Source organism: Argiope bruennichi, chromosome 6 (assembly GCF_947563725.1).
Source record: "Argiope bruennichi chromosome 6, qqArgBrue1.1, whole genome shotgun sequence".
Classification (NCBI taxonomy): Eukaryota; Metazoa; Arthropoda; class Arachnida; order Araneae; family Araneidae; genus Argiope; species Argiope bruennichi.
In genome coordinates this window covers 70,512,374-70,539,390 of record NC_079156.1, presented here as the reverse complement: position 1 = coordinate 70,539,390, position 27,017 = coordinate 70,512,374, and the positions used below count along the sequence as shown (strand labels likewise).

The 27,017-nt window shown below is 31.7% G+C and overlaps 1 protein-coding gene across 1 annotated transcript; it reads right to left on the bottom strand.

Annotated features, from left to right (window-relative positions):
• Nucleotides 1-10,723: 10,723 nt before the first annotated feature.
• LOC129972883 (uncharacterized) lies at nucleotides 10,724-18,427 on the bottom strand. The gene is made up of 4 exons (XM_056087189.1): nucleotides 18,345-18,427; nucleotides 16,062-16,200; nucleotides 12,773-12,822; nucleotides 10,724-10,957 (listed from the first exon to the last, which is right to left on the bottom strand). The coding sequence occupies exons 1-4, from the start codon at nucleotides 18,381-18,383 to the stop codon at nucleotides 10,808-10,810; spliced, it is 378 nt and encodes a 125-aa protein (XP_055943164.1). The 5' UTR covers nucleotides 18,384-18,427; the 3' UTR covers nucleotides 10,724-10,807.
• Between the last annotated feature and the right edge of the window lie 8,590 nt (nucleotides 18,428-27,017).

The window sequence follows — 27,017 nt, the reverse complement described above, 5'->3', positions numbered from 1 at the left end:
TATACCTGGAACAAATTTTCCTCTTGAGAATAGTAACACTTCATATTAATTGTCTTTCCTGTTCACCAGCTGTTATAAATAAAAAATGTGTTTATGCATTTCCATCTGCGACTGAACATTGTTTCCAAAGTAATCGTCTGAATTTTTTCCAGCTTCAGACGATAAATGTATTGTACTGACTGACAGTGTATTAAAGGAATAAAAGCCACATCCAACTGGTAACTTGATTTCCGTGTTCTTTAGTTAAGCAATGAAGTCAAACAGCAGGTTAGTGAGAAATATTTCTGTCCCATTTCGAATTTCGAATGAAGAATTCAAATTCGTCAAGGAAATATGTACGGATATATGAAAAAATTTACCGATATTTGACTTTCTTTAAAAAGTTTTAAAAAGTGATTAAACTGATATCATTATTCAAACAAATTAATTAAAAAAAAGAAGATCTATATTTGACAGTAACAAACATAATTTCGATTGAATTTTTAATTTTAGCTATCTGTGGTTTCGGAGTTCCATTTAGCTTCACATTAACTAAACCATTCAACATTATAATAACATAAAAATTAATTAAATAATTTGAAATATAAAATAGAAATACCATTCATATAATTTTGTATTTCTATCTCTTAACAGAAAAATGAGACTTGATATTTATAAAACGAATTTATTATGCTATGATAAAAATAATCCTAAAAATGTTATCATAAAACGATATATGTATGTAAAGATACTTTAAAATCAATATTGAATCTTCATTAATTTCCTAATTTTTATTTTAAATTATCCCATGTCAACCTCATTCTAAAATGCTTTTATTTCCTGATCCAATTCCCACTTTATTTAATTAATATTGCACAAAGTGTTCAAAATGAGCCGATTTTAACATTTTGACACACTCTGAGTGAAGGAATAAAAATCTCCAGTGTTTACAACATTCTTTAAAAGATACCTAAGATTCCCTATCCTAAATCTACTCGTGTCAAAGAAATCCCTATCAAAATCTCATAGTAAAATCACTCATGGGAAAACTTTTGGGCTCTTGTATCTTGATGCAGACTGATATATCTCTTACCACTTATTCTTTGTACTTAAATTATGTCACCCGTAATGAAATAAATCGATGTTTTAAAATTTCAAACGTTTCTTCTTCCCCGCAACTACTAAAATATATTTATTTGTATAAAAGTATAATAATAATTAGTTCTATAGGTAATATATATTTCATATCTTAATTTCTTCCAATTAAAATGGAATTCTGGTGACATCTTCCTTGTCCTCAAGATATGTTTTAAAGTCGTTTTATAGAAACCTGTTCAGCTTTAACTGATTTCCTTTCATTGTGTCAATAAGCTTAAAATTATAACACTAAGATGTTGATTTAACCATGAAACTAAAATTAATCACGTGGTGCTGTGTCTGGTGAAAACGGAGCTAAAATAATAGAATTTGTGTCTAAAATTCACAAATAATAATACACTATGAAGGGCTGAATATAATTAAGCACAACTCATATATCATCTCGCCATAATTCAGGTCATATCTGATAAAGAAATTTCCTCTTTAATGTCTCCAACTCCCTAGGAACAATTATAAATATAACAATTATAATTTCCTGTTGACGATTCGACGATAATTTATTGATTTAGTTATCATGAATTCTCCAACACATTTTAACTAAATTTTCTAAATATTTTACATCACTAGGTGTATGTACACACTTGAAACATCGAAAATCGTTCAAAATATCGATTTTTTTTTTATTGCTTAATAATGTTGTCTGATCCTTTAGCTTTCAAACGATACCAAGATGTTGTCAATATTCGAAATATTTCTCGAGTTATAATTATTTTTCTTGGGGAGCTTTAATTAAAAACTCTAGTTACGGTGTTTTTAAAACTCATTTTGTGAAGAATGTTATTTTTCCACTATGTTGCTTCATTCAAACAATCATAACTCAACAAGAAATGAACCAAATACAGTTATTTATATATCAAAATAATCAGTATAAAATAGCGGATGTTTTGTGCTTCAATCAAATTTATATTTATAGAAATAAATTTTTTATAGCTATTTGAAAGTTAAAATTACAGAAAAAATCTCGTTTTTTCTATTTATTGTTGATGAAAGAATTGTTTTAAAAAAAACTATACATTTTTATAACTTGATTGAGGCAGACAACATGAAAACTAATATTAGGCATCATTTCCAACTAGAATTATGTGTCTGTGAAAATTAGAGAAAAAAATTTAAGATATCATATTTCAAAAAATAGGCTAATTAGCTCATTAAATATTAATTCATTAATTAATAATTTGTGTAATATGGTTTTTTCTCACTGAAATGAGTTTAAACATATATTAATGACCTACTATGAAAAAACTGGACTTTTAAAGTTAAATTTTAAAAAAAATCTTCAAGTGTATACGTACACCCTTATACTTTTGGTTTTATTAATAGTGGCCTTTAAAACTTTTAGTAACATTTCAAATAATTTCGTAGTAGATATTGCACAGATTGAGTAAATTTTAAAACATAACCTTTAAAACACACACAATTTCATGACAGTTGGGGGAAAATATTTTTTTGGTTCCAATTTTTATTTAAAACAGAAAAATAACAAAATCAACACAGGACTTACAATGGCATCAATTTACGTGATGTTCAGTTAAAATGAAAATGCAACTATTCATTTCTATTTCATCTGGTTTCTAACTGCAGTTTGTATTATTAGATTATTCTGCGATCTTGGAACTTTTTTACCTCTAGGTATTGGTTTTCGAAACCTGCAGAAGTGCCCACAGGAAACTTTCTCACATAATTCTAATAAAGCTTTAATCTCTACCCCTTTTCTCTGCACAAAAGTTTGGATTTTAGCAAGCAAAAGTTTTCAAGGGTTAGATACCAAACATGATGAACAAGTCCACATACCGATAATCATACCGGATTTCATTTATTTAAATCATTGTGATTTTATTTAGCTATCGCATTTACATTTAGGCTTAAAGGCAGATCCTCTGCTTTTTGATAAATTCAGATCAACATTTGATACAGTTTACTTTTTGGATGTTCTAAATGTACACCAATCATCATTTACTTAAGTTAATACATCTTTCAGTTTTGCATTTATGCGAAAATTTGATTCACAAGTTGGTGAGGATATGCATTCAGGCGCTGAAACACTGTACTAAATGTCATTCGTTTCATCGTAAACATGTTCACTTGTCTTCGAAAAGCATGCCAAATGGTCATTCTCTAAATCGATTTCATTCAAAATTTGATGGAAATCGATAAATTTGATGTAAAAACGTCATATCAAATCTCAATTCTCTTAAAAGAGTTTTTCAATTACTTTGCTCATAGACAAACATAATTTTAAAAATGCTTTTTTCGGATTCGGAGAGCTTTTAATCATGGAGATTCATTACAATCTCGGAATCAAAACATTTTTGGACAATTTTGACACTTTATATTTTTTTGTAAGAAAATAATGAGATTGGATGGTTGTATTCGTTGCATAGGGTATACAAAAATTGACTTCATTCCTTGACAAATCAGATAAGAAATTATTAAATAACTTGTAAAGAAAAGCTTGGATAAAACTAATGTTGTTAAATTAAGTTTTGCCAATGGCACGCAGATAATAATGAATACAACAGTGTCGATGAATATTAAAAAAAACTGATGATAAATTTCTTTTCACTCCAATTAATAGTTATAACTGAAATATTTTAATTAGCAACAATAAGATCTTATGCCGGGTTTACACTCGGTCAGTAGGCAGCGCATGCGCAGAAAGGAACTGCTTTATGTTTGCTACAATTTCATAAGATAGAATTCTTTTATCAATAATTCATTAATAAATGAATTATTTATAAGAGAATTATAGATAGAATTTATAAGATAGAATTACAGATACAATTTATAGGATAGAATTATAGATAGAATTAGAATTCATTTCATAAGATAGAATTGGAATTCATTTCATAAGATAGAATTGGAATTCATTTCTTAAGATAGAATTGGAATTCATTTCTTAAGATAGAATTGGAATTCATTTATGATTCGGGAATTCCATGCTTGGCTATAAATTCTAGATATGATGCTTCCGAATTTTTCTTTTTCACTGCGTGTCGTATCGTATTAAAATTGTGGATATTTACACAAAGAAACATGGTAAAATTTTAAAAAAAGTCAACACACTAATTTTGGAAAACTATAGAAAAAATGACAAATAAAAATGAAAACACGCACACAACCTCGTATGGAATGCCTCATACAACCTCGATAGGACAAAGCGCAAAAAATGTCGAAATTAATTTAAGATCAGTAAAATTTTTTGACGCCGAAAAACCCGTCAAATTCTACAAACGCATGCGTATTAAGGGGGAAAAAAAAAGACAATATAGCGGCATGTTGTCCCGTCGGAACATCGAACAACTTTTTTCTGCCTTTCTACGCATGCGCTATCTACTGGCCGTCTTATAATTGGTCGAGTGTAAACCGGGCATTAGTCCCAATACAGGCGAATACAAGCAGGCGATTTTTTTCCTCCAATATAAATGAAAAGTCAAACGATAAATTCATACTTTCCACTTGCTTTTGTTTGCATTTATTTGAAAAAACAATATTTATAAACGATACTTAATTTCTTTAAATATGTTTAAAATGTAAACTTTGTGCATTTTTAAACTTCTTGCCGATTAACACAAGCTTTTGATATATACTAAGAATTCCAAACCTTTTCAATAATACGAACTTTGTAACAAGTCCAGATTTGTATATTATTTTTATAATATTTGTACTTTGATATTATAAATTTTTCAATAAATACTAAATTATTCGATAGCAATATAAACATTACCGATGGCTTCTTCAATACGCAACATTCCATTTTTATTCCATCGTAAACGAAGTACAGGGAAGGTACTGTAATCGATAAAAAAAATTCAAACTCGTGATTTTGATAAAATCCTTCATTTTGGATTTCTCTGAGTCCGAAAAATGTAATTTTGGCATTATGGCTGTTTGTCAGTCAAACTGTCTGTATCAAAGATAACACAAAAACACTGAGGTAAATAAATAAATTTTCACATGCGGTTGTTTCGCCAAATTTGTAGATCTATCTACAAATTATTATCAATTATTATCAAAATTTCTATCAAATATTGAGCAAAATTTGTTCGGAGGAATTCTGTGTGTCCGGCTGTTGGAGTGCTGTAATGTCTTGATCTAGCCTGATGAAATATCGAAGCAGAATTTCCAGACAATTCTTTATTTTACAGCCCTATATATACATAAGAACAACTTGTTTTATCTTGGTTAAATAAATAGTTATTTACACCTGTAGTAGGAGATACAACAGTCGAAGTCGAAGGCTTTCTTGAAACTCAGTTGGTTCTCGGACTCCGAACTCGTGACCGCCTGCAATTCGTTCCCTCTCCCTCCTAAAAAAATCTCCGCACTTTATTGCGGCGACAATCTCCGCCTCTTAATTTACATTGGTCATTTGAGCTCTCTTTCGGCCAATCGGGGTTCAATAATATGCTCTATCAGCGGCGCCAGTGGGTCGTTGGAAGGTCCTTTCACAAAGGGAACATCTAGTATCCAGATGTTTGGACACCCCTTTCTCTTTGAAGGTACTATCAATACCTCTTGGACGAGGAATTCCACATGTGGTCTTTTACTGTAGTCGCTAATGAACATATGCGAGACCACCCAGGCTAAAAGATCCACCATCTGGCTATCTCGAGCAGTTTAGTAAGTAACAGCGACGACACAGCTGGCTGTAAATGTCTTATCAGTACTAGGAAACGGGGAATGTTACAATACAAATGGACTTAATAATTACAAAACCGCAAAGAGTATGTAAATAAAATTTATTACACAGATTTAACATCTGAAATAGAGAAATATTAAATTTTGTACGAAATCTGCCAAGCGGTTGACCATCTGTCGGTTCGTACTTTTTCACGCATAATTCATAAACGTAATGACTTAAATCAGTGAAATTCATAACATTGTCTTGTGACGACAATCGTAGCTCTGTGTCTGACTTTGCTGGGAATTGGTCCCCAAAATGGCGAACAAAACACATATTCTTCAAGGAGATCAATAAATGAGTAGATTAATTTCAGAGGTTTGTATATTGTAACTATCACCAGATCTGTATTTTGTAACTATTTTGCATGGTATTTAGTGAACGCCATTCAGAGGCCATAATTTTATGCAGAGTCAAGAGGATGAACTTAATAGGAGGTATTCGAGAATGTTTTGAGAAGTTCATTTCGTTTGATTTTTGTCTAAATTTTGAAAGAAATTTGAAAATAGTAATTTAAATGTAAAGTAATCTATCTTTACCTTCTACATCGGCAACAGGTATTTTGAAGGCTTTTTTTTCCAAATAATTATATTTAATCTAGATAGAGAACTTCCTCATGTTAAACGCATTGCTTAAATATTTTGACATTTCGTTATCTTCAAATAATCTGGTCACCACAATCGCCTGATCTTACACCATGAGATTTTTCGATAAAAGCATTTTCTGAAAGACTGCATGCCTGAAGTTAGATTTTATTCGATCTCTGATCTAAAAGACAATATTAAGCTTTTGGTAACTTCAAATCCACGGTATACTTTAAGCTGTTCAGTAGGAAAAGCTACTCTGAGAACGGAATATGAGATTAAAAATAACGGAGGCTTCTTTGAGCGTATATAATATTCTAATTTATTCATCTCTTTAGGAAAATGGAAACATGTAGTTTATGTCGCTTGAAACCGCATCTTTTAGTCCTGCAATCTTTAGAGCCACTGGTGCATCTCCAAAGATTTCTGAATCAGCTCTCAGTAATTTCAGCAACAAAGAAATATTTTTTTTTATTTATCTAACAAAAAAATAAATAACGGTAGTGATGCTGTATCATTAGCTGAGAAAATTAAAACTTTTTTAATTGTGCAAAGCCTTCATACTGATGAAATTTCGTTTCATTTCACTAAGAGAAAAAGCTTTACAAATATCTGTAGCAGCGAATTTTAAAATATCTCTATATGTCACGAAATATCCAAGATGGAGTATTTTGATTGATGAATTTTTCATATGAATATAAACTAATCTGAAAAAAATTGCTCAATTGCTTAAATTGCGCTAAAATGTTTTTTTATACAAATTACATTTTTTTTTATCATTTAAAAAAGAGCCGATAAATAAACGTGAAACCGATAATATACATTTCAACACTTTGAAAGCATAGCTTGTAATTTTATTTGTATCATCTGTTCAGAATTAATAGTTAAGATAGTTTAACCTTGCCCTTTTATTTGTATCACTTATTCGGAATTGGGAGAAAAAAAATGCATTGGTTTAAAGAATAATTTTTATGATAAATCTTACAAACAGTGAAAAAAATTATAATTTTTTGAATTTCTTGTCATGCAATATTTAAAAAAAAATTATACATATTAAAAAAAAAATATTAATAACATTCATAATCATAGATTAATTTATGGCAATGTATAAATGAAAAAAATGTGCTTTCAACATTACGATAAACTTATGCTTCAATACATTCTTAAACTAAACAGTTTACATGGCTGAATCTCAAATTTTATTGATTATAAAAATCCAAAGACAGCAAACTATTTTTAATCAATTGTACACTTTGTAAATTAAATAATTTGCTAAATGTTTGACTGACTATCTGTGCAGTATAATTCAAAATAAATCTACAAAATGGAAAGTGAAATGAAGTGCAGTAATAATAATAATAATAATAAAAAAAAAACTAACACTTGAACTTAAGGTTACAATTTAAGAACTCTGGTGACATTGGAATTGGAACACTGGAATTTCAGCTTACAAACGCCATTTAAGAAAGAGCTAGATAGGCATTGGAATCGGAATACTGAATTTAAGATTATAAACGCCATTTAAGAGCTCTGGAGACATTGGAATAAGAACACTGGAATTAAAGGTTACAAAAGCTACTTAAGAGCTCTGGAGACATTGGAACTAAAGGTTACAAACGGTATTCAAGAGCTATGGAGACATTGGAATTTAAGGCTACAAACGCTATTTAAGGGCTCTGGAGACATTGGAATTTAAGGTTACAAACGCTATTTAAGGGCTCTGGAGACATTGGGATTTAAGGTTACAAACGCTATTTAAGAGCTCTGGAGACATTGGAATTTAAGGTTACAAACGCTATTTAAGGGCTCTGGAGACATTGGGATTTAAGGTTACAAACGCTATTTAAGACCTTTGGGGACATTGGAATTTAAGGTTACAAACGCTATTTAAGAGATCTGGAGTCATTGTAATTAAAGGTTAAAAACGGATTTCAAGAGATCTGGAGACATTGGAATTTAAGGTTACAAACGCTATTTAAAGGCTCTGGAGACATTGGAATTTAAGGTTACAAACGCTATTTAAGAGATCTGGAGTCATTGTAATTAAAGGTTAAAAACGGATTTCAAGAGATCTGGAGACATTGGAATTAAAGGTTACAAACAGTATTTAAAAGCTCTGGGAGACATTGGAATAAGAATACAATGTAAGCAAAGTAGGATTTCTTCAATAAAGTAATGAATTCTCCAAGAGAAACATACTTTACATACTGCAAATTTACTGATAAACTTCTCATGTATTAATTAATAAGTTAAATATAGACAGCAAGACACATCCGCGAGGCAATTCGTGTAATATTTGATACAACGTGCATGCTATGGGTGAATCAATTTTTCTAGCAAAACCAGAGAATTCATAATATTGTGTCTGACTCTACAGTTATAATTTATAAAAAAAAATTGAAATGTAATTTTAATTGTTAATTGTTATATATCAACTTTGTATTATATTATACGAGGGTTGTTTTTTAGATCTCCGATGGACCATAAAAAAGACAAAAATGAAATTATTACCAAATTGCGTGCAAACACCGTTACTACTTTCAGACAAAATTGCATTGAAAATTCAGGTATTTATCATATGGGGGTCAAAGTTAGGGCCGCGGTGGCCTGGTGGTAAGGTCTCGGTTTCGGAACCGGAGGGTTTCAGGTTCGTGACCCGATTCCACCGAAGAACCGTCGTGTAAAGGGGTCTGTTGAACGTTAAATCCGTCGTGACCAAACATCCTTCCGCTGGTGTGGTGTGGTGTGGTGTGGTGTGGAGAGGGGAGTTCCAGCTCAGGTATTGTCCTTGTCATCTGACCGCTGTTCAAAATTACGAGGTCCGTCCCAAAATAGCCCTAGTGTTGCTTCAATCGGGACGTTAATATAACCAAACCAAACCAGGGTCACAGTTTCCTGGTCTCCTTTTCATGAAATGTTGCCAGCGGTGATGTAATATAGGCTTTAATGTTTTTTTTTTAATATCTCACGAATCTAGGAGTTTTGACCTGATTGCTAGTCCTTTAATTCTGGGTAGAAATTAAAATCATTTGGTTTTAAGCTGTTGTCTAAATGAAGGGGCAAAGGTTGTAAGACTTTTACAACAGAAGATCTTATTTCACGAAGTTCTTCAAGTGGTTTGAAAGAACTAATGATTCTGGAGTCACATGCTAGCCGACCAGCTTGCCAAAATAGTGTGTTTGGAGGGTGCTTAAATATTTTTTCTCCATATTCTTCCCTAAATAGAACACTCAATCAATTTCTCAAAAAATTCAACTCAAGCAAAACTAAGCAAGCAAGTGTTCGACATTTTGAACTCCACCCACGCTGCAAGAGCACAGATCAAATTTCTTGAGATAGTAATTGAAATTACCGTGTACAGTACGAAATTTTGTTAAGTGAAAATCACTGAAAAAATGCTTGTTATTCAACCTTTGAGAAATTGTGGTTGAATAACAAGCATTTCTTTAGTGATTTTCACTTAACAAAATTTCGTACTGTACACGGTAATTTCAATTACTATCTCAAGAAATTTGATCTGTGCTCTTGCAGCGTGGGTGGAGTTCAAAATGTCGAACACTTGCTTTTTGAATGCTCCAAACATACTGAAGGGAGAAGAGATTTTATTGTGGATCTCGATGCCTGTAATATTAAGTTTCCACCTCCGCTTCATGTTTTGGTCGACCACAAAATGGCTTTTTTCTCATTCTGTAAATTTATTGCCTTTGCTGCTTCAATTTTTAATTAGTTTTGTTGTTCAATTTTTTCCTGTTGTTTTTATCCTTATTTTTATGTGTACAAATTTTTTATTTATGTATGTAGTTGTTTCTACTTACTTCTGTAAGCCTTGTGCTGTACTTTGTGGTGCACAAGGATTGACTTATATTAATAAAATCAAAAGCAAAACTAAGGAAAAATTTCAAGGAAAATAAAGTTAATCTCTCAATAACATTCTTCCAGGAGGGGTTAGAAATCCTGGCTCAACGAAATGACTACTGTCTAAATTTTTTCAGTAATTATGTCCAAAAGTGAGCATAATTATACATAATGTTTGGTAATTAATTCATTTTGTTCTCTTTTTTGTGTTTCTTATGGTCCATTAGAAATTGAATGAAAACAGGCTCTCGTATAGATCTTTAAAGGATGTGTAACACCTCCAGAAATAGTTTGACTCTGAATATGACCTTTATTTTTCTTTTATTTATTCTTCCATTCTATTAATATTATTTGAAGTCTCGCTTTATACAGAAAATGACTTGAATATCAACCGTTCTTTAAGCATTCTGCATTTTCTGCAACAAGCAATAATTTCAAAACAATGAACAAAAAAATCAAAGAAAAGTAAATGTTAAGACATATTTTATTCTGCTTTTATCATAATAGTTTCAAAAATATTCAATCCTTTCCATCTGGTAAGAGAAATGCTTCACTGGGTTGAAGAGTCAGTAACATCAGTACTGACTGTCGTAGTAGAGTCAGGCATAGATGTAGTTGCTGGCGTAGTAAATACCGTAGTTGTTGAAGTAGTAGATGGGTCTTGGCATCTGCCAACTCTAAAGAAGCTATCCCGATATTGCTGGAATATAGTTAAACATTATGATAATAAATGTCATTCAATTTATTTATAATTTTAAACCATGTAGTGCTAAATTATTAAAAGCAAGGTTAATAAACTAAATAAGAAGATTTTCAATACCTTATGAATTATGCTAATTATTTGGTGACTACGTTAAAAATTTGAGTTTTTCTGTAATTATGATTTTTTAAAATTAATATTCTTATTGATTGAACAGGTTTCTTTCTAAAACCGTTAGAATTTTGTTTCTAAATCTATATTTGGAATGTTACACTGATCTTTATATTTGCATGTACATACGTTTTAATGCTATTTTGCTTCTTTAGATGCACTTCCTGAATTTCTAATCTAATTCCTGAAATTCTAATCTTTGATAGAATTTTCTTTCTTAAAACCTCATAAATGAAAATCTAAAGCTTATTTTTCGATCAAATTTGATATAATAATTTCTCAACATGTTCTGCAGTTTCTGAACTAGAGAATAAGTAACCTATTCATTTAAAAATATTTTATACCCTTTTTAATGCTCCAAAATGTGAAAAATATGAAACATTTGTGTTTTTATCAGTTGAATCCTAATATTTAAAGAATGGATAGAAATACAGCTTAGTTTTTAGTTCAGGAACTAGATAATATATTTCTTGAGCTATCTGCTCAATATTAAGCAAATCATTTGCTGAAAATCTAGATTAGAAGACTTTTGCTTTATACTTCTTTTTTAGCCAAAACAAAGCCCTATTTTCCATTGAAAAAAATTGCGATTTAACTGGTATATTTTGGTTATTATAAATGATTTTTTAATCTTTCTTATGGAAATATTCAAAGATATAAATATTTTCAAACGTTTTTTAAAAAAAAAATTTCATTTCGAACGTAGTCGCATATTTTATGGAGGCAGTGATGCTTTTGGGAATAAAATATATAAATATACATTTCGATATAATATCACAAAAGATTCGATTGCTGCAGTTTCCAAGATTATTCAGTGCATTAAATTAAGTTCGCTAAAGAGCTTATAAAGTTGTTTCAACTTTCAACTACGCAAATTTAAGGATAGTTTGGAATACTAAAAACTGAATTTTTTAACTGATATTTAATGCCTTATTTTCGAATTAACTATTTCAAATTCTTTATAAAAAATGGAATTTGCTGTGCAGTCATATCATTTCTGATTAGTTCAAGAACAGCAAAAACTCAAAGGTATAATTATATTTTTAATTTCATTATTTTCTTTTCTGTTCTTTGTTCTAATTTTAATTATGTAACTTATCCTATTTCATCCAAGTTCACTGAAATATTAGCACTTTTATTGTTTGATAGACTTCTTACTTTACTAGCTTGTTCTGCAAGGGAATACTGTTGGCTTTAGCTCCAGTTTAAATCGATTTTGGATAATTTCATGTGAATTGTTCTTTTAATTAAATAAGTAAAGCGACAAATGGTGATAAACATTTAACTTATGTGTTTGTTTTTTAATTTCTCTTATACGTAGTATAGATAAAGTATTATGATTGTCAATAAATTCGATTTATCGAATTCCACTGGATTCGGGATTTTGATGAATTTCTACATTTTAGACCCCCATGAGCTTGAAAAAGACATTTTTGGAAAATATCCGACTACACTTTTCAAGTATATTTTGATTGGTGAAGTGAGGAAATTATATATACCAAGCTGAATATTTATACTTAGCTAAAAAATTATTCCAGTTATATTTCCTTATATTAATGGGCAAAAATTCGATACAATATTTTCACTGAATAATTTTTACAGTAAATCAACACATCAAAATTTAAGAAACAGATATGAACTTACTGTGCATTCTAATCCTGGTTTGCAACGATTTATTCTATCACAAGGCATTCCTGAAACAAATTGTTCAAATTAATATATAACATAATAATTATATTACATGTTATATATATGTAATGATGTCTCTTAATCTAATTTAAGTCTTAATTCATTTTCTAATTTTTATATTAATTTGATCCATATTAATTTCATTCTAAAATGTTCTTGACTCACTTCCATTTTTTAGTAACTTTTAACATGCGCTCTAGAAAACAGTAAATTCAGCAGGTTCTCGCGCTCTGAGCAAAAATGATAATAATACCTGATGCTTATCACATTGTTTTAGAGATACCAAAAAATTCCCTTGCCTAAATCGACACGTGTCAAAGAAATCCTTATCAAAATCTTATTGTAAAAGCAGTGAAGGGATTTTTTCTTCTGCTGCTGTTGTGTCGCGATGTAGACTGCCGCATTTCTTACCATTTAATCTTGTACAAAAATGATGCCTCCCGGGGTGGAATAAATCAAAGTTAAAACCTTCAAAAGTTTCTTCTATTCAACCGCGCAACTGCTGAAATATAGTTACATATATAATCATAACTTTGAGTAGAATAATTATAAATTCATAGGACAAACTCTAAAATATGGTCCAGCTTTCTAAAATATTTTTTATTTATCGTATACGAAATAAAGAGAAATTTGTAATCGTCGAAAAGTTCAAACTTGAGGTTTTGAGGATTCACCAAGTTTCAGAAATCCCTCAGTTCGAAAAACATATTTCTGACATTGTCTCTCTCATGGGAACTCGATGACACTAAAATACTTTTTTCTAGTTGGATGAAATTTCCTTTATGGATTTACTATCAAATTTGTGGATTTCTATAGAGTCTATCTGGCTGTTGGATTGCAAGATTACTCCAAAGTGCAAAGAGTTAGATAGCTAAAATTTAGTTCAAAAATTTATCATCTAAATTATAGATGCTTGTCAAATTTTTAACCAAATGTGTCTAAAAGTTGACCGTCTGTCGGTCTGTATATTTCGCAATATAAATGCAATAATTCATAAACGGAATGACTTAAATTAATAAAATTGGGTATATTATCTTACGATTACAACTGTAGTTCCATATTGGTTTTATTCGGTCGGCAAAGAGAACATCCAAAATTCATATTTGCTCGATAGATTGCTAGATTCACATCCAAGATCTAAGTTTCATAACTATTGCTCGCTAATGCCATGTGTGAGATTGGTGGCTTTATCTAAAGGCCTACAATTTTATTGGGGGGGGGGTAGTTTAGTTATCTTAACTTCCCGTTGTAAAGCAACACTAGGGCTATTTTGGGACGGACCTCGTAATTCTGAACCGCGGTCAGATGACGAGGACGACACCTGAGCTGGCACCCTCCTCTCCACGCCACACCACACCAGCGGGAGGACGTTTGGCATGACGGATTTAACGTGCAACAGACCCCCTTACACGACGGTTCTTCGGTGGAATCGGGTCTCGAACTTGAAACCCTACGGCTCACAAACCGAGACCTTACCACCAGGCCACCGCGGCCTCTTATTGTGTGGGGGGAGGCAATAAGACTTTAATTGAAAAGTATGCGAGAACAGGAATTATTGTGCGAAAATGATGCGTTGAGGTATTAAAATGAGCAACAGGCATAAAAAGAAACCAAAATTTTGTCAAACAGCGTTATTTACAATAGTTTCTATACAGCTATGCTGAAAATAATTACTCAAATTGCGCCCCTTAACAGTAATACAAATTTCAAAGTATCAATAGAGTGTTTGGTACACGTTTTACGCTAATTCCTTTGATTCTATTTCATCCGAATACCCGTCGAGGGTGCGTGTTTGTAAAATTTCTTGGCAAATGAAATTTAAATTGTTAATTTACAGCTTCGATTACCACTTTCTTTTCTGAAGTTCTTGCAATAGTTATGCAAAACTACTTCTACCAGCAATACCACAAGTTTCGAACCGATGAATGTTTGACATACAGTTTTTGATAAATTCTGTTAGGGAACACCTCACTCGAAAATTCTTCGAGATTGCATGTTTCAAGTAGATTCCTATAGAAAAAATACCCATTGTATTGATTCTCATGACAAGACTTCGAGAAAATTTCTTCAGTTCTTCACCGATCCTTATCCCTAGAACCCAAAACCAACCTTCCTTCAAAAGTTTATATGTGCATATAACGCTTTACCCATGTTATCTTGTGAACAGCATAAGTAGAGTAATTTTGTTTGGATTTTAGCTGGATTGGATTTTTGGATTTTAGCTTTACAATTTATATTAACAAATATTAACTAGGATGTAAAGGAATCTTTGTCTTCCAGCTTACCGAGAGAAATTTTTTTAGGTGAAATGGGCGTAGTTTTCAGTAATTATTTTAAGTATTACTATACAGAAACTTTTGTTTGTACATCAACGTCACCTCCTCCTGTACTACCCTATACATTATTGCCAGTTGTATAATCCATCAAGTTGTTTTTGAAATTTTTTTTAAATAATTTGGAATTATTGAATCGTTTCATTTAAAGTATGAAACAACTAGAAATGTGTGGGATTGTAATGACTCAATTAAAGTACTTTTTTTATGTTTGTAAAGATCGAATTTTGCGATATATTTTTCAATTTGGGCACAAGCGTGTTTTCGACGAAAATGCAATATTTTAATATTTTTAACAGTTAATGAACAATTAATTGTTTAGATTAATTAGATTTAGATTCCATATTGTAGTACAACCTAGTAGAAAATTTAAACTAGATTTTTTTTCCTTCAAAATACCGAATTATTTATAATAATTAGTAATGGATTAAAGATTAAAATGTAGGATATTATTGAGTTTTTTTTAAAAAAACATAAGCGTTTCTTTAAAAAACTATTTTTACTTAATCCATTCTTCTGATTAAATTTGAGATGAATTTTTGAGATGATATTCGAAAAATCTTAATATTAAGATATACTTCCACACTAAAAAAAAAAAGAAAAATTAAGAATGTACTTCTAACTTTCGCTATGAAATTTTCAATGTTTTGTATTTAGTGCTGTAGTTAAAAATATTGTAGGTAATATTCGTCTTGAACGCCTTGTATCATAGAGGAAATTTACTGATAAATAACATAATTCGAGTAAATGGAAATGTTTTTAAGGATGGATCAATTCTCTTTTCTTCCAACTCGAACAAATATCTACAATCGCCCATTTCACTACTATATTCTATAATTTCTGTTCTCAGCCCAAAGTTGAAGAAATAACAAATCTGTGATTGGATAAATCGTGCAGAAAACTTTTCTTACCTCTTCCTCTGTAGGCAACGCATCTACTCATGAAAGGTAACTCAGATCTAAGGCAGTACTCATTTGTCCTGCATCGTCTTCTAAAAATTCCAGGACATTCTTCTCCTTCAGTTTGCTGACATTCCACGTACGCTACCACCTGAAAGAAATAGAATTTATTAAATTGCAGATCATCGTTGAATTCCGCTTGTAAAGTTTACTATTTCAGATTGATTTTCAACATTATATTGCTAATAAAAAAATCTAACAGCTTTTAAAAGGGTATTTTGATTGGCAAACATTTTTGAACTTCCATAATTTTTTTTCTTTCCTTTGAATAATATTTGTGACTATTAGACTACTGTCGAAGTTATATATGGTTGAAGCCTAATTCCTAATTATTCATAAGCCTCATTCATAATTATTCATAAGCCTCATTCATAATTATTCATAAGCCTCATTCATAATAATTCATAAGCCTAATTCCCAATGATTAATGAGCCTAATTCCCAATGATTAATAAGCCTAATTCCTAATTATTAATGAACCTAATTCATAATGATTCTGATCCTAATTCATAATGATTAATAAACCTAATGATTAATAATTCTTCACACACATCGGATAATTTCTTTCTTACTTGAACAGCATTTTTTCCTTATCGATAATCAAAAATTAAAATATATCGAAACTGTTGATTTTTACTTTCCATATTTAAAAAGCCACCAACCAAAAACTTCGTAGAATCAATCGAACTTTTTTCACAAGCAAGTTTTGCTATATCAGCTGTCAAAATATGCAATACTTATGCAGCCTAAATGTGAAGTTGGCCGCTATAGCTGGTTGGTAGGGCGTTGGATTAGCAGCCCTTGGGTTGTGAGTTCGAACCTTGCCGGCGGAAGACGCTCCATGTATATGGTGGGTGGTGCATGTATAAATCTGTCATAGCCTCAAAGTCCTCCAAGTCGAGACTATAACACTGGGGGTACTGGATCAGAGGTGATCGTTCTCTGATTCAGGTCTAAATTGCGATCTGTGGATGAGTGAATGAAATTCACCCCGTGAGACGTATTATTGGCCCTAGATGGCGCTACTGAAGCAAGTGACACTAAAACTCGGCTTAGAATCTACTTGCTGGCTACCACTACTTGGCACTTGTCTATGACAAAGGCCAAAAGCAGCAACAACAACAAATGTGAAGTTGGCTGTGAAAAGCACAATTAAGTCCTCTGTTATGAAAAAAAAACGAAATTATTTTCCAAACAACCTAATAAATAGCTCAATCTTAATGAAAATTTGTGGTTTGAATTGGTAAAATTTTTTCAGGGCACAACATTAGGAGAAAAAAGGATTTTTTTAAAGCTTTTCAACACGAAGAACAGGTTAAAATAAACCCTCAATTAATGTAAGTCTTTGCTAATTCAAAGCTACGCATTTTTCTGTTTTGAGAGTATTAAAATAGAGAAAAAAATAGAAATACATATTTTTATTTTGTTAACAAGGTAGAAAAAGTGTATACTAAATTTTGAGATAAAAAAATTGTAACTTCGGCGAAACGTTTGTTTTAATAAAACTATTATAAATCCTTTGTCTTATTTGTAAATTTGTTTATTATACTTTCTGTTCTTAAGCTATTATTTTTATTACTAATCATTTATTTTTTTATTATTCTTTTAAGTCTTAAGCTGAAGAGTGAATTTATTGCAAATTTTTAAAATCTTTAATGAAAGGAAAGAGGGAGATGCTTCTTCAATTTTGAGAGAAACTATATATATATAACGTAAAACGTATTTTTTTTAAAGAAGTTCCATGGCTGAGAAAGAAGACACTTTAAAATTTATAAACTTCACTTTTATTCCATTCCGGGAGGCATAATTTGTGCACAAGAAGGCAGAACAAAACTGGCGTCTATTCACGAGCGATACAAGAGCAAAAGCCCGTAATATTTATACCCAATGACATTCTGATAGGGATTTCTATACACGCGTCACTTTAAGGGAGGGAAATCTAGGTATCTTTTAAAAAGAATTCGCTTAGCTTAACAATTTTTTATCCCTTCATTCGGAGCTTGGGAACCGCCGATTGAAGCATTTTTACAGAGCTTTTGTAGCATTAATTAAACAAAAAAGGAGGAATTGGATCAGGAAACAAAAGAACATTTTAGAATGAAGTTCATATGGGCTAAATTAAGGTAAAAATTTTGGAAATTAATTAGGATTTAATTTAAATTTAGAGATATCATTACGTATATAATATATGACGTAGTAAAAATGCCTGTGTTTAAAAAAATTAAGCAATACTTACCAGCGCAGAAAGGAAAAGCAACAAAATTGTGGGATTCATTTTTTCTGTAAACTTCTTTCAGAACTGGCTCTGTGAATTTCCAGATCTTGCATAATCTTTATATACTGCAATTTTTAACATATGCACTACGAGAGTGACTGAAACTGCACATCTGTTACAAAACGAAAGCTTTATGCAGCTGTGTGTATGTGCACATATGTGATCAAACTTTTCTTACAAATTGCTTCTTTAGAAATTTTTGCAATTCTAAATCATAAGTTTATTATATTATAAGACGGCTGTTATCCAAATTTGTTATATTAACATAATTTAAAAGGACAACTTTAATTCTTAATTTGGTTTTTGTTGTCGGGATGCATAAAAGAGTTAATTAGAATTCTTTTTTCCTTGAAATACAAAGGAAACAATTCTCTTAAAAAGAAAACCTTAGCTAATTACCGGAAAGATTATTGAAAGTGGTTCTAAGCATAATGTGTACGGGTCACGAAATATCTCGTTTCTAGCAGACAGAACATTGTGGTCTGGTCATGATATATCTAGTTTTCATGCTTTTTCGGAATAAATCTATGCATAACCAACCAGAAGTAAATATTTTTAACGACCGCAAAGAAATCTGTAAGACATACGCCTGGGACAGCACGTTTTTAGGCAAACTTGTACGTTCTAAAATCATCATAACCTTGTTATTTATTAAGCAATAACATATGGGACGCAAAACACGAGAAAACTCGTGAGCGGTTCGTAACAGATGGGACGCGAAAAAACGAGAAAATTCGTGAGCAGTCCTTAATGTCTTAAAACAAGATACTGTCGAACACCATTGTACAAGGGAATATGTTTTACCAAATATCACACTCTAAAGCATTAGTCAAGTCTGTGAAATAAATAATAGTTAAATTGTAAAAAATCTTATATAATAAGTACGTGTATAAAATATATAGTAATATTTAAGAATAGTTTATATAAATATAATACCAAACGCAAATTAAAAATTTGCATATATGCATCCTATTGCTTGCCAAGGATGCTTCTAGAGCGTTCAAAAATATTCGACCCCTGGGAGTGCGTGGAACGCCGTACGCAATGTGTTAACTGACTTCACTAAATTTCTCGATTTTCACTAATTGTATTCATTTAAAAGTAGACTTTGAATTGAAAAAACAATTTTAATGTGCCTCTGATTTGATATGTGCATGTAATATTTTTAAAACGGCATTTTAGAATACATAAATTTAAATCTCAACCAGCAAAAACATCGGGAAACCCCTTAAATAACTAACTGTTCATATAAAAATCCACGTTTAGTTTAGTTTAGTTACATTAACGTCCCATTTTTAAAGCATTACTAGAACTATTTTGAAATGGACCTCGTAAGTTTGAACCTTGGTCAGATGACAAGAAGACACCTGAGCTGGCACCCTTTCTCTAAACTTCCACATCAAGCCGGCGGGAAGACGTTTGGCCCAGACGGGTTTACCATGCAACAGACCCGCTTATATGACGATTCTTCGATGACATCGGAACTCGAACCTGAAACCCTCCGGTTCCACTAGGCCACCACACTTGGCCACCTTACCACCAGGCCATCGCAGCCCTGCAAAAATCCACATTGAAGTATAATTGATAGTGTGTAATCAAAAATTATTGAATGGGAGTGTGTAGTAAAATTTTTTCAAACAATATCAACGACATTTTTACGAAATCCTTCAATATAATAATGTAAAATGTAGCTCATTACTTAAATGTAATGCCACAAAATTTATACTTATGTGAGATTATGCATTTCATTTAGAGCTCTGGTTTACTGATAAGAGATTCAAAGCTAATCCAAATAAATGGCCTTACCTCATGTCCACTAAAAAACGACATATGGTGTCTTTAGACCATATTAAAATATTTGGCTACCCTATTCTTTGATTTAATAAGTTCTTAACCCCCCCCCCATCTGCTTATCCCGCGATTTCCACGGGATGGCAATCGGCGTGTTTTTCGCAGTTTCGTGTGTTTATTTTTACTATTACAGATTTTTATTATATCATATTATCATCGTGTAACAATATAGTATCGGTTCGCTTTGTTTGAAAAATATTTGAAATATTTGCAAATATCGCGTCTAAATAGTGATTTTTAAAAATTTCGCAGTCAAAGGGTTAAAAAAATTATTTGAGTTTTAATAGTCCATAGAGTTTTCATAGAATCTATCAGCAAAACCCAAGCAAATGGTATTTATCTTAATTAAGTTATTGATTATGGTTTGGTGTGGTTTAGTTATATTAATGTCCCGGTTTAAAGCAACATTAGGGTTATTTTGGAACAGACCTTACAATTTTGAATCATGGTCAGATGACGGAGATGACACCTGAGCTGCCGCCCCCTCTCCAAATTTCCGTACCACGCCAGCGGGAAGACATTGGCCCTGAAGGATTTGTTTGTGATCGTGAGAGTATATTAGCTGTCAGGCATAAACTCTTACTCTAGAAATCTGTTATTAGATCACTTTTACTTTCCAGTTCTGGGATTTGCAACTGTTACGAGATTAAAGAGAATGAAAATTCGTCAAAAGTAGTTATTGACATGTATCTTTAGTTCTCTATGGTTGGTAAGATAGTAGAATGGTTTATTTGAAATTTAACTAATTATAGGCCAAGTGATTAAGCCTATTTTTTCCATGTTCTTTCAAAAGATACTTCAAATTCACAATGAGCCTTTCCAATATCTTTTATTTTATGGACCAATTATTGCCACTTCAAAACTAGCAAGAATGATTTCATCAAAATTTTTTCATATAATCATAGATTATATGAAAAATGTAATCATTTTCATATAATCTATGATTATATGGAAAATGAAATGAAATATATGATTATATTAATCTAAATTATATGAAATATAATCTATGATTAAAAGATTATCTCTCCTTCTCTGTTTATCAAATTGTGGGCAAGACTGTAAAGACACGAACTTTTTTAATTTTTAGAGAACCAAACATAAGCGTTTTGTGCTTCGTAGCTATGACTAATATGTATTTTGAATTATCTTTTATAGACAAAGAGCAGCCAAAATTTGACACAGGGCTATAATTTTAATAATAAAATCACAGAAAAAATAATTTCTTTATACTGTTCTGGATTTGAGAAATCCATTTATATGCATGCAAAAATATAGACAGGTAGGCAATCAAAGCTTTGATGAAACTAATATGCATTTTGAATTACCTTTTATAGACATAATGCAACTAAAATTCGACAAAAGGCTATAATTTTAGTAACAAAGTTACTGAAAAAAAATTTCTTAATACTGTTATGTTTTTGTGACATTGCGTTTACATACTAATAATAATACAGACCGATAAGCTATCAAAACTTTGATACATTCGGATCAGAATTTTATATAAATCTATTTCTTATTCTTCCATGTAATTTTGATAGTAGCAAGACCGTTAACATCACGAGTGCTCAAATTTTTATTTTCAGTCACGGGCGTTTTATATATTGCTGTATAATGAAGAAATCCTAGTAGCATTTGGAATATTTGTTTTCCTTTCAGTTGAAACCAAAATTCAACCCAGAATTCATAAGTATTTATAACATGATTGCGTAATAAATTTAATTAATTTTTTTTGCGTTTATATACAAGGGACTAGATAAGCAATCCATTGACAAATTTGGTTCAAAATTTGATATCTACATATTATATATTAATTCTGAGTACAGAATTTTTCCCATCTAGTTAAGGCAGCAGTGGCCTGCTGGTAAAGTCTCGTTTTTGGAGGCCTGGGATTTCAGGTTCGAGACTCGATTTTACTGAAGGACCGTCGCCTAAGCGAGTCTGGGACACGTTAAATCCAACCTACCAACCTATGATTATTTTCGTTTGAAATTAAATTCAGGTTAAACATCTACATTTTAGATGCTTAACCTGCATGGCAACTATTTATTTAACTCTTTATATCTTGTAGCTGTCGAATTTACTTTTAATAGAACAGAACGCCCGAACAATTCGACTTCCTCCTGAAAGATTTCCTTCAAAACTAATTAAAATATATAAACTTGGTGTAAAGTCTATATATTAAATCTCGTCCGCCTATTTCAAAGCGTTTTTCACTTATTCTGTTCCCAGACAAAGAAAGAAACAACAAAAATCGGATTCTTAGAGGTCTGACGATTAGATAGTGTTCAAAATCTTGAGCTCAAATTTTCAACGATTATAGTACTTTCTCTTCTTGTACTTCGTATATAAAAAAGTAAAAATATTGTTACTAAGCTTCCTCCACGAAATCAATGCATTCCTCAGGTTCGTAGTAGTGGGTGTATGCTGACACAGTCAGCAGACCTCAGTAACAAATAAGACGTTTATTAGCACTAAGACGTGAATACACAGACGACAAAACACAACTGAAATGCATACAAGCAATGCATAGCAGCACTTACAGGAAACAGCAGCCCACAAGTAGTAATCGGTAGTATAAACAGCACACAAAACGGTCAGACAAAACTCAACAGTAAGAGAGAATCCACGGGGCTCTTTACTAAGTTCGCTCCAAATACTTGCATTTCTGTACTGTTTCATCGCTTTTGTTGTACCCAGTTGCCGCCTCACTATTATATGACTGGCTAACCAACACACGACTCCACGCTGCTTCAATGCTTGTCTCCAAAATTCGGCGCACGGCTCAATTAACTAATCGCTTCAGTTCCACTCAACGCTAGCGGTTCGCTGGAATGATCCAACTAATTCGTCTGACTAATTATACGATTGACTTGGCTTGGACAGCCGGCTTTCTATAGCTTCAGTAGCAAGGCAAAGAATGTTTTCAAACAGTCAACATAATTCCCCTCTTATTGTTCTTATCGCCAAAGTTCCTAAAGATTCCAGTATCATCTATTTTGTCGCCAAATCCTTCGTCAAGACTGGAGGACATTGATTCGTTATCCGTTCAACATCCAATAGAGCTGTCCGTAAAATTGTCTTTCCTTTGATGGAACTGTGCTGAAAAGCAACACTGAAGATTCGTAAAAATATGTGACAGCAATTTTCTTTCTTTAAAATATTGGGATTATCATCTTTAATAGGGTTTTATTTTTTTCCTGGATTTCTGCCTTGATAAGAAGGAAGAGGAAGAATCTGCAGAATCTGGGATTAAAGAATATATTGAGTAGCAACAAGTATTAAAATGATCTGTAAAATGAAGAGTTCAAGCACCAATATAATTTAACATTTTCTGAAATTAATTTTTTTTAAAGCAAAAATTTAGATTGTGTGTGTGTGTGTGTGTGTGTGTGTGTGTGTGTGTGTGTGTGTGTGTGTGTGTGTGTGTGTGTGTGTGGTTTTTATGAAGTTTACCACATTTTGCTGAATCACGTATTATATAGAAGAAAATGATCTGGAAAAAGTTTCAGATCAATATTTGTATTAATTTTTCGTAAGATTTAACTCAGAAAAAAAACCAGTATCAATCGGAAATACCAGGAAGTACATTTTTTTTCTGCCCAAATTCGCAGAGCGAAAAGAAAACTAATTCTAAACGTGTTCTTTGGTTTCAGACAGTATTATACTTATTGATCTTCGAATTAAGTTGCATAAATTAAGTCAGAAATTAACATTTTATTTCAATTTGTATGCCTGAAGGCATTTTCCGATAAACCAAAACCAAGCATCATTTTGCTTGAGAGCTCTAGTATTTAAGGTTTTTCGACAATAGCCACAAAGTAATTTTTTCCTTCAAATTTGTCTTTCAGCAATGCCCTCTTGCTTATAGCTGCAGTAAAAATAACGTTTGTTCTAAGGTAGAGAGGTTCAGTTTACTAAGAAAGAGAGTTTAGCATATATTAATGGCAGCTGCTCTTAGAGGCAAAATTTGGTGACCGTTTGAAGATTTAACAACGAATTTCGAAACTTTAATAACAAAAATGAAGGATCCAGAAGGTTCAAGAAATTTAGCAATAACTCTGAGTTAACTTGATGAGACTTTTTAGTTCTTCTAGATTTTTCAATATCCTGTCGACAATTTCTATGTAAGTGAGTGACTAAACGAGATGAGGCCTGTCGAGGGAAATGTTTTTTTGGAATATTGATAACGAGGCGAGTTTTATAGGTGTTATTGAGCTATGATGTTGTTCAGTTAGCGATTTGCTGTTTGAGTGTATGTTGCTGATGTCAGAAATTGCTGTTTTAGTGAATATATTGCTTGTGTTCTACTATCTGCGTTTTGTATTTCTTTGGGAATATCCGTCCTATCCGTTAGCGATTTTTTGGACTTAATGTCATACATCCGTCGAACGGATATTTCGCTACAACCAACTCCCTAATTCTATATTGTTACGAAATTTTCTGGGGTTCGTTTGGATAGTAGGAGTGATATGCTGTGAAGAACGCTCAATCAGCAGGCGGCAGTAGAAAATAAAACAACGACGTTTATTTACTCTAAGACACACAGGACAGCACAAAGACGACAACTATATATAGCACAGAAGACGATTATCTTCAGCCGAGACGTGCAGCATACAGCAGCATACAAAACTCTACTACAGACAGTAGCACACAGCTTAGTTCAGCACTAACTTCACTCCGTTGCTGCTCCGCTTATCTCTGGAAGGCCAGTTCTTTATCGTCGGTTCAGACTACTCTTCGACTCCACTGTTTCGCAACTCAATTCATCGTCCTCCCCGGCAGCTGCAGCTCCTTTATAGGTCTTAGGAGGCAGGGCTAGAAGCCTCAGGAACGTTCGAGGCGTATCTCCGTTCCTACTGGACGGATCGGGAAAATTCTCGATGTTTCGGGTATAATCTATTTTGGCGCCAAAGTCGTCAAATGGTCGCCAAGTTTGTCGCCAAGCTCTGGAACCTCCGACGCGACACTGGACGTCCGGTATAGATGACTGTAAAACATTCTTTCCGATGGTGGAACCAACTATGCTGGGAAGCAGCATTACAGATTCGTAACAATATGTATAGCCAGTCACAAACGAGAGTCAAAAAAGGGATCGTTCTTAAAGTATAAATCTTTATCATATATGTTTATATCCAAGAAAAGCTACTCTTAACACTTTAATTGTCACTCACATAACGTGTGTGGTAGCAAACGCAACTGTTGATTTTCGTTCATAACATGTGTGAACCGTTGTTTTCATTAGTATGACCGACATATTGAATTATTTCGTGAATTTATATACCGTTTTTTAAAATTAATTCTCCTAAAAATATTGCCGGCTCTTGGCGACGTTTGAGTGTGGTCATTAAAGTGTTACTTATTTATCTACTTTGTTTTACGAAATTGATCACATTTTGCAACTTATTTAACATTTTGGAAGAAAAAACATAGACAGAATGCAACCAATGTATCTAGCTCTTTGCGGTTTTGTATCATCGTTCTCAAATACACGCATAATTTATTTCAAAAACTCTGTAGCTCTAAGCAGAGGATTTGCTTGAAAAATTTCATGATCGAAATTTTTACTTACGAGATATTTTCTTTATATAAATTTCATACACTATATCAAGTAAAACACATATCGTTGTCAATGTTAAATTTAATCTGTATTAGTACACAGCCTTTCTATTCCACTAGATGAACATTGATTATTCGTTAGAATTTTGACAAATATGGACTCTTCGAATTGTTCCATACATTCTCAACTAAATTCTTTTTTTAGGGTTCTGTTTATATAATCATACATTATAAGCCTAACATAACATAAGCACTAATGGCAAATATATAATATATAAAAAATATATAATATGTATGTAATGATGTTTTCAAATCTAATTTAAATCCTGGTGGATTTTTAAAGTTTTATCTTAATTTAGCCCATATTAAATTCATTCTAAAATGTTCTATTATTTACTGATCCAATTCCATCTTTTTTTATTTAATTAATTCAACACGAGCTCTGTAAAACTGCTGAAATTGGCAATTCCCACACTCCGAGTAAAGGGTTAAAAATCTGTCAACCTAAACAAATTTTTCAAATGATATATATTTTCTCCTTACCTAAATCGACACGTATAAAGAAATCCTTATCAGAATCTCACAATATATAATCAGTGGTGAAAAATATTAGTCTCTTTTCGGTCTTCTGCTCTTATATCGCTTGCATAATTTTGTTCAAAACGTCGTCGCTTCTTGTACAAAATTATGCCTCCAGGGATGAAATAAAAGCGAAGTTTAAAAATTAAAAGTGTTTTTTCTCTCTCTTCGACCACAACTCTGTTTCAAAAATATGTGACATATATATATATTTTAGTTAAGAAAAATTATGAAGTAATTCTGCCATCATATAAGCGGAGCATTATAATTTCGAAGCCCCGAAAATTACAATGAATAAAATATTTCGCTTAAAGATTTTTCATCAAGACTTTTATGAATTATTTATTAGTCAATAAATAATGATTTATGTCTTTGTTGTAAACTATTTTCATGTCCATTAAAAGTCTCATGCTCCTTCCATGTAATAAACAGGAATAACAGGCCTTATGTATTTGAATGAAAAAAATTTTGCAATTTTTAAGTCAAGATATCATTATTCTAAAACCAAGATACTATCATCAAGGTATTGTTTTTTTTATTTACCTTCGTTTAAAAGATGGAAGTGCATATTTTGAGAAACAAAAGACAAAATTAATTTATAGTGCATGTTAAAACATATATTTTTAATGCGAAATGCGACAAAAGTAA

What these genes read in the sequence shown, in the direction of transcription:
- LOC129972883 (XM_056087189.1), bottom strand. Translation starts at nt 18,383, where the DNA reads ATGAATCCCACAATTTTGTTGCTTTTCCTTTCTGCGCTG. An exon ending in TGCTTTTCCTTTCTGCGCTG is followed by an intron (nt 16,201 to 18,344) that starts GTAAGTATTGCT and finishes TATTTCTTTCAG; the next exon opens with GTGGTAGCGTACGTGGAATG. An exon ending in CGTTGCCTACAGAGGAAGAG is followed by an intron (nt 12,823 to 16,061) that starts GTAAGAAAAGTT and finishes AATTTGTTTCAG; the next exon opens with GAATGCCTTGTGATAGAATA.